Below are 13,420 nucleotides of genomic sequence, written 5' to 3'. Positions count from 1 at the left end.
CCTGAATGTCTACTTGGGCTCCAAATCAGAGTGGTGCAGCGGAAGCGTGATATCGGCCCAAGCTAGCACAACTCGATTCGGTGTCCAAGTGGACATTCCGGGTCGGGGTGTGTCATTAAGTCAATCACGAGCTTGGGGGCAGTCGGTGAACCTTAGTGAGCAGTGAAAGAAGTCCTAGGCTTTTTCTCAGCCGACATCTCTTGAGCAGGCGGGGAAGATTACTTTTTCCCACGTTCATTTGCAGTAGGCTCCACAACGGTGATTGGATGAGCCAATGCTTCAACCTTGATTCTCTTTACCTCTTCCTTCGGGGGCAACCCACATTTTTCCCGATGAAGAGGACTAAGCAACCAACGCCATTCCCGGTACTCGAAGGGAATACCTAGTGCAATATGCACCTTCTTCATGTCTGGAGAATTTACTCAGAGGGAATACCTAGTGCAATATGCACCTTCTTCATGTCTAGAGAATTTTTGGGAGTCGAGCCAAATTCCAAATATACAAGAACAGAAGAAGACAATCAAAAAATTAGAGAGCAACTTAACAAAAGTACAAAGTAGTCGAGGGACTGAGCGGACTACTTAGCGGAGATGAAAACCATCGGAACACGTAGCTCAAGGGAAGAATCAGACTCATGTTTTCCACTTATCTCCAAAGTCTCCTTGGCCCAGTCATGATCTCCCTTGCTCGAATTGTTAAAGAGCTTATGGTAGGATCGCAGCTGCCCAACTCCCTCGATGTGGCTTATGTCAAAGAAGTACCAGAATTCGTTGACGGTCATGTCTAAGTCAAAAAATTGGCTTAGATTGAAGAACCCCACCATCACACAGACCTCGTTCGGAGAAAATTGAGTGAGGTCACACTTCATGGAATAAAGCAATTATTAGAAGAAACACGTTATAGGAAAAGTGAACCCCAACACAAAGTAGTAGAGGTGAAACTTGATGGCTCTCCGAGCCCCATTGCAAGGCTCATGGCTGCTACCATCCTTGACACGCTTCATACGCACTCCCGACAAAATAGCATGCCTATATGCCTCAAGGAAGTCTCTAAACAAGCCATCGGAGCTAATTTTAAAGTGAGAAGCCTTGAACTAGCCAACCTTGCTCAAAGACTCGCCTTGACGATACAATGGCGGCACACCATCATCATTCTTGTGGCTTGAGGAAGACATGCTTGAAGAAATTCTACAAAGATGCAAGGAAAATTCATTAGAAGGCTGCAAACAAAAAAAAAAAAAATGAAATGAAGCAGTCTTCGGTCCAATCAAGTGGGCCAAGCCCAGTGGCCCGCTACTCTCCCTCTCTCCTCTCATGCACGGGCGTCAGCCTAGCATTCAAACAAAAAAAAAAAAAAAAAACCCTACTCACGGCCTAAGCTGCAGAAGCCCAGCAACCATGCTAGGCCCCACGACCTGGCCAGATACTTCCTCAGCCCGCATGCCTCATGCCCCAAATAGAAGGAAAAGGGGCCAGTGCCCTGCTTTTCCACTCCTTTCGGCGGGCCGAAGTCCATTAATCCAGCCCAGCTTCCTGGCCCATGCCAGCCACACCAACCCTTGTCCTGAGCCGAGCCGAGCCTCCACCACACTGCATATTGCCACCCACGACAACAATGCAATGACATCTCCAAGCTCTTTTCACATGTCCTCGACCCCCGTCGAGCAAATTTTAAGCCCCAAGGCTCCCAAAAATTATGAAGACAAGGAAAATTAATTTTTTCTTACCTTGGAGCAGTGCGAAGATAAAGAAAGCAATGAAAGATGGTCCTTTGCACAGGCAAGTATACGAGATTGCTAGGACTCTAGCTCTCTCTCTTGTAGGGTAGAATAAATTGCTCTCTAAAGTTGATTTAATAATCTACTTAAGGTAGACTTAAATAGACTTTAGAAGTAATTTATTTCCCTTTCCTAGAAGTATCTAATTTCCTATTCAAGAGGGAATCTACATCAAAATAGGAAACAATCCTATGTTCCTAAAGCAAGAAGATCTTTACACCTGTTGCCTTTTCCTACGAGCAGCCCAATAGGCGTGGGGGCATTTGTGGAGCAAAAAATAATCAAGAAGAACATAGAGACGACACATGAATTTTTGGGTAAATAAGACAAAATTACCCTCGAGGCACACCGGAACTCCCATGGGCAAGCAACAGACAATCACGACTCAATTAAGGTCAAAAGTGATCAAAATAGGTATTTATTCAAAACCTATTTCATGCATCCTCATCAAATCTTCCTCACAAGGTAACCCTCAAATATTCATTCAAATTAGGATTAAATACCTAAATTAACTGATTAATTTCCTAATTAATTATCTAATTGATTGCAAATATTATTTTGACATAATATTTTGCAATTACACCAAAAAACCGCCATAAGTAGCCGGACTCATTTTCTCCAAATAACGGTGGGCCACACCCCTAAAATAGCTTCCATTTCTCCCAAAAACCTAATTCCAACTCTCTTGCAAAATTCTCCAAATTTCTTTAAATACTTTTCCTCAAATTCTAACTTTGGCATCGAAGGGTTTTCGGCCAAAGCCCCCCCTATATTCATCTTGGGTGTATGAGGCTCTTGATCTTGATTTAAGATGTTAATTGTTTTGTAGGTGCGATTTCGTCCAAAAAGAAGAATGCGGAAATTTGCATCCACATATGTAAATTGAGAAAAATGGCATGTGGAAATCACTTTCCCTCGTTGCCATCTCTAATTTGTAAAATGGAAACAACAAAGAGAAAAGAAAAAAAAAGCTTTCAGTTTTTTGGTTATCTGACTGCATTATATGATCAAACGGTCCAGAAGAAGCTGAAATCCGTGGGTGTGCAAATAATTACTGGCTTTGGCGGGACTTTTATTTCAAGCAGCAGAGAGCGAGAGAGAGAGAGAGGCTATAAATTAGGTTAGGGCACCAAAAAATTGAAAAATTGAAGTTTCAAAAAGTCATCTCTGTGAACATGTTGAGGGGAAGAGAAAGCTTGATCCGATTGGTGGGCAAACGCCGGCGCTTCCTTCCCCACCGTCAATCACTCCTCTCCTCCCCTACACAGGTACCCATTACTCTCCCAAATTATATATATATATATATATATTATCATTTTCTCAACAAAAAAGCATTTGTTACTTTGTTTGTTTCCAGAGCTCTATGAATCTGTGCACTGATGAAAATGGTAAAATCACTGGAAACATTGAGACTGTTGTGGGTGGAGGGGTTGCAGATGATGAGAGTGTTACTTGCCCTGTTTGCGGCCAACAAGTCAGTGGCCAAAACAACATCATCAATTCTCATCTCGGTATCTTCTTAATCCTACCATTTCCCCCTTAAATAGGGAGACACTTAGCTGGTGTGGTGACTTAATAAGTTTGTTAAGACTAAAGGATGCTTCCTATGTTGTTTTTGTAACTTCATCACCGTTATGCTTTTTTGGTTTCCCCATTTTAATGGAGCCCCAAGGAGGTGGAAGTATTCAATGCTTCTGAAATTAAATGGGATATATATTATCAGTTTGTACAGGATCCTCTAGGATATATGGTGTTTGGAGTTGGACTCTGTGGGAGGACTGTACGTGTTCTCGTAGGCTAAAAACATAACTAAAACAGCATCAAACCTTAATGAATACCATCATTCCAGTCTAACCAAATACCTGAAGAAGATAAACCCCTGAATAGTGCAGTACCTACCTGTTTTCGTTCATTTTGCTTTTAAAACAAAAAGAAAAAAGCTTAGCTGGTTTCTCATAGTATGTGATAATAACTGCTCAGCATTTTAATATTTCAGGAAATTGTATACTGCATTGTTATCTATATTCCCATTCCCTTAAGATAATTTAAAATTTTGAGTTTTTGATTTCTGCAGTAAGTAAGGTGTGTTAGATTCATACAGCCCAGTTTTCTGTAATGGGATTTCAGGAATTGTGTGATTTTGTTATCTAACATCCTTTATTTTAATGTAATGTTGTGTTTTCCATAATCTGAACTGGATACTTGTTACTTATTTTATTTTCTTGTAGATGTATGTCTATCAAGGGGAACCAAGCGGAAGATGACCCAGCGCACACTTCTAGAGTTGAACTTTTGCCCAGATTCAAAAGTTCAAGCTCGTTCCCGTGACTTGGAAGAGTTAGGAAATGAGTTATTTCATGCAGTCCATGATGACGGTAGTGTACAGAGTGTTCATGGTTTTTCTGATGACAGCCTCTGTGGTTCATCATTGAATACAATGTCTGATATGCAAAATCAGGTTAATAGTCCATCTAGAAAACCAATCAGTAAGGATAGGGTAAATGCCGCTTTTGATGCTCACTCACTGGCCCCAAAGAATGAGGTGATGGATTGTGACATGACAATCACAGAGGATGACATATGTAGGGTCATTCTTGAGACTTTTATTGTTGGCCGTAGATTTAGTGATGAAAATGAATTATATCTTGGTGCAAACATTTCTCTTTTAAGAGACCCTGACAATGTTAAAGATCCCAATGCCATTAAGGTCTGTTCCCTTTTCCTGGGCTTTTTTGTTCAGGAATTGAAATTTTACATTTTTTATTGTTTTAGCTAGTCTTTAATTTCAATTTATGAAGTTCTAACGAAGAACTAGATGGACTTTTTGGGTTAGGTTATCTCTTCTGATTCAGGATGCCCTAAAGTGCTTGGTTTTCTCCCTCGCAAGCTGGCTCAGTATTTGTCTCCTCTGATGGAGAGGTACTGCCTACAGTTTGAGGTAATTCATATCTTTAGCAAGACAAAACATAGTCCCTAAACATCTGACCAACCATCTACTTTCTTATTTTCCGCATTTACTTTTTGGTATTGCATGAATAAGGTGAAATTGCAGTGGTAGAGAATAACAAAAGGTTGATGACTATCTCATTCGTTTCTTTTGGAATTGGGAACAAATTCCCCGACACTAAGCGTGTCATATTTTTGTACATCTTCAAATATCTTCTAATTTTACGATAACATTATGTTTTCAATAAATGTCCCTCCAAAGAACCAAAAATAAAAGAATGAGCATAAAAAATTGTGAGTTGTGACCCAGTGGATAAAGCTCTGATCCTTTTTCCTGTGTGATTACTTTCAGGGACGTGTGATCTCTGTTCCAAAGCATGCTATCGATGTTGTTCCTATAGAGATCATGTCCCAGAAGACTGAACCATGTAGTGCCAAGGAATATTATAATGATGAGGCTTTCGTATTTTTGTGGAAAAATGCCCAGCAAGTAATTGAATCTACAAAGTCCTGTCCACCTAGTGCCATAAAGTATCAGGAAAACTTTTGTATTTTCATACATGAGGTTTTGAGAAACAATTCTCACCTCTTGATAGATGATGAAAAGAATTTCATGGGTATCAATCAATTGCTTGTGTTTTGATTATATTATTGTTTTCTCGAAAGTTTTTCTCACTACTGACAACTGTTATATGTATGCTGGCAGAGTTGTATACTTCATTGACGGATGATAGTCAGAGGCTATTTGTACGGCTCTATATGCGGAAAGGTTTCTTGTTTTTTAGATTAGTTTTATTCGGGTCATTGTTGTAGCTTTGCTGCTACTGTTGTATATTTGTGTGTCTTTTCATCTATTTGCCGTAAGAGATCTTGTGATTGTGGTTGAACATAAGCTAGCCTCATTATCCACAATTTGGTTTTGGGTGATATCTCTTTTGTTTTGCTGGTCATAAACACAAAATGTGCATTAATATGCTACACCACGTAGCAAATGCTGCTCAAACTTCTCTCATGGGAATAAATTATGATTCTAAAAATCGTGCCACCAGACTAAGGCTCCTCTAATCCTTTTGTCCTTCCTTCCAAGTTCCCAAGGCAAGACAAGACCAGTGTCACAACTAATACATAACTAGAATTTGATTGCCTGTAACATCTAGTCATTAACTACTGCGTTGCTTCCTACATAGATGTAACCTAATAATACTCTGTATAACCTAACATTTCAGGCAATGTGTGTTATGTTGTCTACATCTCTCATTTTTTCCATGCACTGCTCATGGCGACAGTTGAGTGGTCTGTACTATGGTGCTTAGGGTTTTATAATAAGCTTCTCTCCTGATTTCTAAATGGTTGTGTTTCTCTCTACTCTTTGAACTAACTTGCTGTGGGTCATGATTTCTATAATGGTCACCAAATATTTCTTTCTAAGATTAGTCTATGTAAAGGAAAAAACTTCATATTTTCCTTCTCTGTCCATCTTTCATTTCTAGATTGCGTTTCTTTCTGGGACATCACTTACAAAGTACATACTTGTGGAACTATATTTCAGGTCATAGTTTTGAGCTGATACATGTGAAGGAACGAGTAATTATTTAAGGGATGATTATTTTCGTGGTAATTTGAATATTGCAATGGATAACTTATTCTATATGAAGCAGCTGACCAGGAAATGTTATTATATGTACTTCTTTAGTTTTACTACATCATGCCTCCCAATGATGCCACCACATCAAGACCCATCAAGACCCTTTCAACCTTGGACACAAGCCATTCCATTTCTTTGAGCTAAGACTAAAATGGCTATAACTAGTGTAACCTGTAGATTACCCAAAATATTTTGCTAGAACCATGTTAAAGACTTAAAAATATCACCCATGTACATAATCCAAGTGAAACTAGAACATTTTCTGCCCTTTTCCTTGTTTGAAAACTGAAAAGTGATTTTTATGTTGATCTTCCTGCTCAGGGCCATGGTTTCGGCTATCTTCTATTTCATACCCAGAAGTAACGGAACCTGAACAAGCAGTTAAAGAGCTATCTGGTAATGTAGTTGTATTAGTTGGATATGCTGTATGTTTTCTTTTCAAGATACCAGATTAAGGTTGATGAAAAATTTATTTGTCATCTTGCAGCTACAGGCTATACATCTTGCTTTGGCATTACAAATGAACTATGTGATGATGAAATAAAAGAGATTCTGCAATTGCTCACTGTATCTGAACTCCGGGAAATTTTATGCATGCTTAAGCAGGTTTGCTTCTAAGATTATTCCTATAGAGATTTGTTGTGAATTGTTTGCATAAATTTCTTATAGATGCCATTTCATGGAAAGAAATCTAAGATTAGATCGAAGAGAATGAAACATGTGTGGTGTTAATTATAGTTGATCCTTCTGATCTTAAAGAAAGTATGAATACCTTGTTAAAATGTTCACCATAGCATTAAAATATTTCATTCATCACAATTGTAATATGATTAAAGGTCCTTGGCTCATGACTAAGCTACCTGTAATATGATTAAAGGTCGACATCCCTATATATGTACTCCTTGGTGGTAAAACCACATACCAAATGTGGGTTCAAGCTGGAGAGGTGTCCACTAGTTGCCTAGCAAAACAAATGTAGCCTGTAATTGTTTTGTGTCCATAAAACTTACTGAGCATGGTAATCAAGTTGGATGCAAGGACTAAGAAGGTACTGAACGATGATTATTGTATGATGGGTTTTTAAAATTTTTTTTTTTATTAGGATCAAATTATGTTTATCATTGTAATTGCTGGCCTATGCAAGATGAAAGAAAACTGGCCTTTATAGGCTCATGAATTGTTGAAAATTTAGGGTAGGGCAAGGAGGAGATTATGGGGTTTATTCAAATGGAGCTTACATTTTCCATAGTTTGAAGGATAAATAAGGGCTTGGTATGAAGAAAATAGGGTTATGAAGAAAACAGGTTGCACGATTGTTCTGGGCAGAGCTGGATAGTTTTAAAGTTGCTTCGCAGGATTATTTAGGGGTAAAGATTGTGCTGAAAGCTGTGATGCTCCAGAAAGTTAGAAGAACATGTGGACAACTGATATGGCAACCTTGCCGGGAAGTCAGTTGTAGTAAGAAAATTAGTTTGTATTTTTGCCGGAAAAGATCACTAACTGTAAAAGACAATGGTTTGAGGAAAAAAGCCAAAAGTTTTGTGAAGTGGGTGTATTTGCTGTTTTTTGAGTGGTTTGTTAGAATAAAACACAATTGGTTTAGGAGTCCATATGTGCTCTAGTGGAAAGCTTCTCCACCATGTCTGTATTTTTTAATGTTGCATATGAATAAATGTATGTTTTTTAGGAAAAAAAAAAAAACTGGTCATGTCATTGAATTTTTTCATATATTTGACAAGAATGTTGTTTGTAACACTAATCTTTTCTGGAAACCTGTAGCATGATTGGGTAATTCAACAGGTTTTGATCTTTTATTCAATTTTCATAAAAATTCTAAAATGCCTTTCCAGTTTTAGATTTTTCAACAATTCCTTACTCCAACTTCTTAACCCATAGATTGATTTCAAATTCATGAACCGTCCCCCGGATTTTTTATTTATTTATATTATTCATTCCTGTCAAAACAAAACAATTTGAGTATGAGTAAAAGGTCTTCTTTTTATTTTAGTCAATTGCAGGAGTTTCTTCGGTTTATAGACCTTTCACCTTTTTTCCTCCAATTTTAATCATTGTGTTTCATACCCAGAAAGAGGAGGATTTACAAGTTCCAATCCAAAATAATTGTTTGAAGTTCCTAGTGTCTACCAAAACATTACAGTTTTTTTTTCTTGGGGTGTATATGGAGGGAAAGGAACGATAGATATCTCTCTTCTGATTCTTTTGTGAAGTTTTCGAACAGGTTTTAGACTACAATTGTTCAGAAGTAGATCTTGTCACATCTTCTTTTGAACTTAAAGGGTAGTTTTTTTTTTTTTTCCCTGTCCTTTTTCTTTCTGTGAATAAAATTCTCGTATCAAAGGCTAACTCAGACAGTTGATAGTAAATTAAAGATAATGAAGTGTGTGCCTTATTATCATCTTTTCTTATTTTACTTAAGACAAGAGATTGGATAATAGTGTCACTGAAATTGAAGGCTCAGTTCTTGTTGAGTAATAATTTTACCTAATCTTCTTCCTAGTAGTGTGTAACCCAATATTTCTATGCATTTAATGTTCATTGTTGACGATATATGGAGCATTGCTGGTCGTTCATTCTAGATTTGGTTGTATCCCTAGTTTATGCTCCTAAAGTGATGAATTGGCTTTCGATGACTACACAGTACGAGACCTACCGTGTGGACAGATACGGGTCAAACATTTTTATCATTGTGGCGGATTAAAATTACATAAGCGTATTTGAGTGTGCGTTCACTCATGTGTTGGTATAGGATTGTGATTCTTAATATGCATCTTGAGCACTTACTTTCTTTTTCACCCTTTTTTGCTGAGGAATCCATGTTGTTGAGGTAGGCAGTGTCTTCACTTTTTATTATAGCCACATTCTATTCTCTCTTATTTTTGAAACACGTTTGTTTTTTTTTCACTTTGTTATCTGATGGGTTTTGGTACTTCTACTGAGGCTACAGAATGGCAATCGTGGCATGAGAAAGCAGGATCTTATTGCATCTCTTCTTTCTTTGTACATAGATGAGTCATGGTATTAAATATTTTTCTGTTACACATCTAATAATATGTAAACGATGTGACTTCATGAGCACATCCTAAGTTTTCTCTTCCTGTTGGTTCTCAATGTGCAGCACTTTACTGCCTAATATGGTGTTGGATCGAACAGGTGTTTGTGTTCGGATATCCTCGAAAGCGGAGTCCCTCATCTGGCGTGCTGAGGTGCTTTAATGTCTTTATATTTTATTTTCTTAGTACAGATGCTTTAATGTCTTAGAACCTTAATTCCACAGTAATGAGGAAAGTACTGGTCACACTGGAAAATTGTAATTATTTTTTGTTCTATGCAGAGACTTTTCTTCCTGAATGGAGAACAGGATTTGTCAGCATTTCTACTAGTGGATTTGGGAATAGTCAAGTATCCAACTTACAAGTGCACAGTATCACAACAAATTTTCTCAGGTCGAGATGGCTTGCTTGCTTATGAAGAGGTGTTGCTTTGTTCTATGTGAAAATAATTACCTTTGTTTCCTTTACCATATCTAATGACCTTGTCTTGCAGGCCATTGAAGTGGCACAGATAATTGATCAAGCTCTTGATGGAAGCAACAATGGAATGGTGTTGAAATGCATAAGGATAGCTGATGCTCGTATGTCTAGTGAAGTAACTCAATTCTTAACTTCTGAATCAATGGCTCCATTTCTGTCCTGCTTCTCTGCTCCGCATGTCTACTCAAAAGTGGTTTTACTAGGAATCTCCTTTCTAGAGCGTGAGCATAGGTATGGATCTTGGAATTACCGATTATTGTTTACATTTTTTTACGGCCATTGTTTAGAATACATATCCACTCCTGTGTCTAACTTTTATTTTTTATTTTACTTTTTGTTTAAAGTTAGCATCTTTCATTGACCTCATAAGCTATTTCAATACCATAGCTCACTTTGACATGTTTAAAGTATGTTTTTATATTTGGTTAACAATTGTGTATGTATTATATGGACTAGTACATAAAATTTTAGTTGTTATGAAACACTGCAAACTGTTGATGGACAAAACTGGAACTCTTCATTATAATCCTTTTCTTTTGCAGATTCTTGGAAACCAACTCTATGTTTATCACTATTATTTCTAAAACACTTGCGCTGCTTTTGTTTTTTAACAATATTTATATGATAGAATATATTTCTATGGAAATTATATTTTACTCCAAATTTGTCATTATGCACTCCTTTCGTTGCGTTAAAAATAATGAAATATTGATTATGGAGTGCAAATAACAGCTGGGAGTTGGAAGGGTAGCTCCATTTTTCTATTATGTAACTGGCATACAATCCAAATATCATATCCCAGTTCTTCATGAATTGCTATAAAAGAGAAACCAATGAGCCTAAACCCTAAGTTGTGTTAATTATCTTTGTAAGTTATCTGAGTTTCAGTATCTATACTTGTAACTGCTAAGTTTTTTGCATCACTAGCCCCATGAATATGCATGGAGAACTCGAGGGAAAGGAAAAGTCTGATGTTTTGCATGCTGAGAGAACGTATTTATTCCACTCAGGTATAGTGATGCAATATATTTACTGAAGCGGCTGCTAAAGTGCTTCACTTGTGATGGTCGAAGGGGATACTGGACACTAAGGTTATCAATTGACTTAGAGCACATGGGCTATCTGAATGAGAGCCTTTCAGTTGCCGAAAATGGGTTACTAGATCAATGGGTACGTGCTGGTTCAAGAGTGGCACTTCAAAGGAGAGTCCTTCGCTTAGGAAAACCACCAAGGCGATGGAAAACACCTAGTTTTGCAGAGTCTGTCAAGCGGAAGATTGTGGAGGTAATCACTTAATTGTGTTATATGCTTGTAAAACTCTCAAGTCAAAAGAAAGAGTTATTATATTTACATTTTAGAGTATCACTTTTTCTTCTGACTCGGTTTTTCTTACCAATAAGTTAGGTTCATGTACAAGGGAGACCTCTAAATTCCGTGATTGGTATGAAGAGCAGGTTTTATGGAGAAGATGGAGAGCAATGTGGGGTAGAGCAGCTAGCGTTGCAGCATTATGCTGGGGAGGGATGGCAGGGTGTTCATTCAGAGAGTGGCATTTGGTTGACTATTTTTGGGCTTCTTATGTGGGATATTATATTTTCTGATATACCAAATGTTTTCCGCACCAGATTTCAGGTATGTTTGACAGTATAAGTGTGCTACCAAGTTCCTGGATTTTTGAAGTTTTCTACTCAATGTGCCTTCATGCATATATGTATGCATGTATATGTATTTGAACACTTGATTTACACAATGTGCCTTCATGCATGTATGTATTGCCCTCATGCAGTTATAAGGTTATCACAAAGTTATGTGAGTGAACAGAACGAAGTTAAAAGAAGATTGAGAAAGGTCCGAACAGGGGTAGATCTGACGAAAATAGAGAGTCTAGGTGAACAAAAGAGGCAAAGTATGATAAAATTTAGTGCCTTTGTTCTTAATCAATACGACACATGTTATAGTTCCTTTTACGGTTTTACCCTCATTATACAAGCAATTCAAAGTTATAAATTACGCACAAAGATTGCTTATGGAAGTAAATTTATTTACCCATGCTTTTCGTGTCCAAAGTTTAACCTGCGCGGGTCTTTTTGTTAATACATATGGCCTTTAGTAAAAATTTGAAAATTCTATTTTGCAGATTGCTCCCTTGGATTTGCAAACTGATAGCTTTTATCTGGTGAGAAAGAGCCATATGGAATCTCACCTACAGAAAATTCATGATGGCATGGCTGAGGAGATCCTCATCACTTCATGGGAGTTACACGAAGGAACATCATGCAGAGGAGTTAATTGGGACCACCATTCCCTGTCCGAGCTTCGAGCAGCTGTTACGTGCATTGGTGGCCCTTGTTTGGCCTCATTCTGTCGACATCTAGCACAAGATTATCGCAGCTGGTCAAGTGGAATGCCAGATTTACTGCTGTGGCGCTTCCATGGGAAATACAAAGGCGAAGCCAAGCTTGTAGAAGTTAAAGGCCCCAGGGATAGACTCTCTGAACAGCAGCGAGCATGGCTGCTGCTTTTAATGGACTGTGGGTTCAACGCTGAGGTCTGTAAAGTGAACCCTGTCTTGTGAAGTTAATATGCTGCTTTGATCTTTGATTGGAAGCATGTAATCATGACTATGAAGATTTGGTGTTCGATTGGAAGCATGTAATGAGGACTTGCATGAAAGACCAACCGGAAATAATTTTCAAGGATTTGGAATGCAGGAGTTTATCGGTCAATCACCAGAGTAATTATGGGACAATGTTAGGAGTAGAAGAGCCCAATGCAGCATGGAAAGAAGTTGATTATGATTGTTAAGTAGGTCCCAGTTGATCTTTCTCAGGTGGGATAGACGCTTTTTCCTGCAGATATGGAAATGATGGTCATTGCGCGAGTTGTTGGATGACATTAGAAGTTATGTCCCCAGGCACGTATGCTACTCCATTTACTTGGACTTATTTTTAGAAAACGGCCATTTATCAATTTTATGAGACATTTCTGGAGATAATTTTCCCGGAAAGTGGAGGAATGGTTCACAATGTTGTTGCATTCATTATTGAGAAGCAGGCAGCAGGTGAAATACTTGTATGTGACTCTCCTTTGGCAGTGGTTTGGTGAAGATATGAGCCACTTAATCTTCTGTTTTGCAGTAGAGGAGTTGAACCACATCTTTCTACGATGCATCTCTAATAAAGTGGTATTTCCTCTTGATATCTCGTACTGTGATGAAAGAATGGATTCTTTGTCATTGCAATCGCTAACATATTATCACACATCAACGGTGTTACTTTTATACAAAACAATTTTAAGAACACATGGACAAACTTAAATTATGTTAAGAATTCCAATCCTTGGATTTCATGAGGATCAATTCATTGTTGAAGCTCTTGGGTGTTAGCCCTTTACTAGTATCCACACGAATGAACTCTAGGTTGGTGAAGTAGGAAGACAATGAATTGCTTGGTCCTTCGCCAGGTAGGTGCGGCAAGGGGTTTAGCATTTCAATTTCTCTAA

The 13,420-nt window shown here is 38.0% G+C and overlaps 1 protein-coding gene across 4 annotated transcripts; it reads left to right on the top strand.

Annotated features, from left to right (window-relative positions):
• The first annotated feature begins 2,788 nt into the window (after nt 1-2,788).
• Nucleotides 2,789-13,117, top strand: LOC103951759 (fanconi-associated nuclease 1 homolog). 4 transcript variants are annotated; one of them, XM_048573247.1, is made up of 16 exons: nt 2,800-3,045; nt 3,135-3,288; nt 4,006-4,484; nt 4,611-4,715; nt 5,076-5,340; nt 5,430-5,492; nt 6,690-6,764; nt 6,856-6,974; nt 9,334-9,404; nt 9,505-9,592; nt 9,721-9,861; nt 9,933-10,150; nt 10,930-11,203; nt 11,324-11,551; nt 12,057-12,467; nt 12,631-13,117. In XM_048573247.1, exons 1-16 carry the CDS (start codon nt 2,953-2,955, stop codon nt 12,655-12,657), a joined length of 2,811 nt encoding a protein of 936 aa, XP_048429204.1. In that variant the 5' UTR covers nt 2,800-2,952; the 3' UTR covers nt 12,658-13,117. The 4 variants fall into 4 exon arrangements, with proteins under 4 accessions (XP_048429205.1, XP_009361483.2, XP_048429204.1 ...); XM_048573248.1 differs by lacking the exon at nt 12,631-13,117 and having other exon boundaries at nt 2,789-3,045; nt 11,374-11,551; nt 12,057-12,264; XM_009363208.3 differs by lacking the exon at nt 12,631-13,117 and having other exon boundaries at nt 2,789-3,045; nt 11,320-11,551; nt 12,057-12,264.
• The last annotated feature ends 303 nt before the right edge of the window (nt 13,118-13,420 follow it).

The sequence above is a fragment of a genome, unplaced genomic scaffold (genome assembly GCF_019419815.1).
Source record: "Pyrus x bretschneideri cultivar Hongxiangsu unplaced genomic scaffold, Pyrus_bretschneideri_v1 Contig65, whole genome shotgun sequence".
Taxonomy (NCBI): domain Eukaryota; kingdom Viridiplantae; phylum Streptophyta; class Magnoliopsida; order Rosales; family Rosaceae; genus Pyrus; species Pyrus x bretschneideri.
The sequence above is the reverse complement of the archived record's forward strand: the minus strand, read 5'-3'. Positions and strand labels throughout refer to the sequence as shown.

What these genes read in the sequence shown, in the direction of transcription:
- LOC103951759 (XM_048573247.1), top strand. Translation starts at nt 2,953, where the DNA reads ATGTTGAGGGGAAGAGAAAGCTTGATCCGATTGGTGGGCAAACGCCGG. An exon ending in AGCAGTTAAAGAGCTATCTG is followed by an intron (nt 6,765 to 6,855) that starts GTAATGTAGTTG and finishes GTCATCTTGCAG; the next exon opens with CTACAGGCTATACATCTTGC. An exon ending in TTTCTAGAGCGTGAGCATAG is followed by an intron (nt 10,151 to 10,929) that starts GTATGGATCTTG and finishes TATTCCACTCAG; the next exon opens with GTATAGTGATGCAATATATT.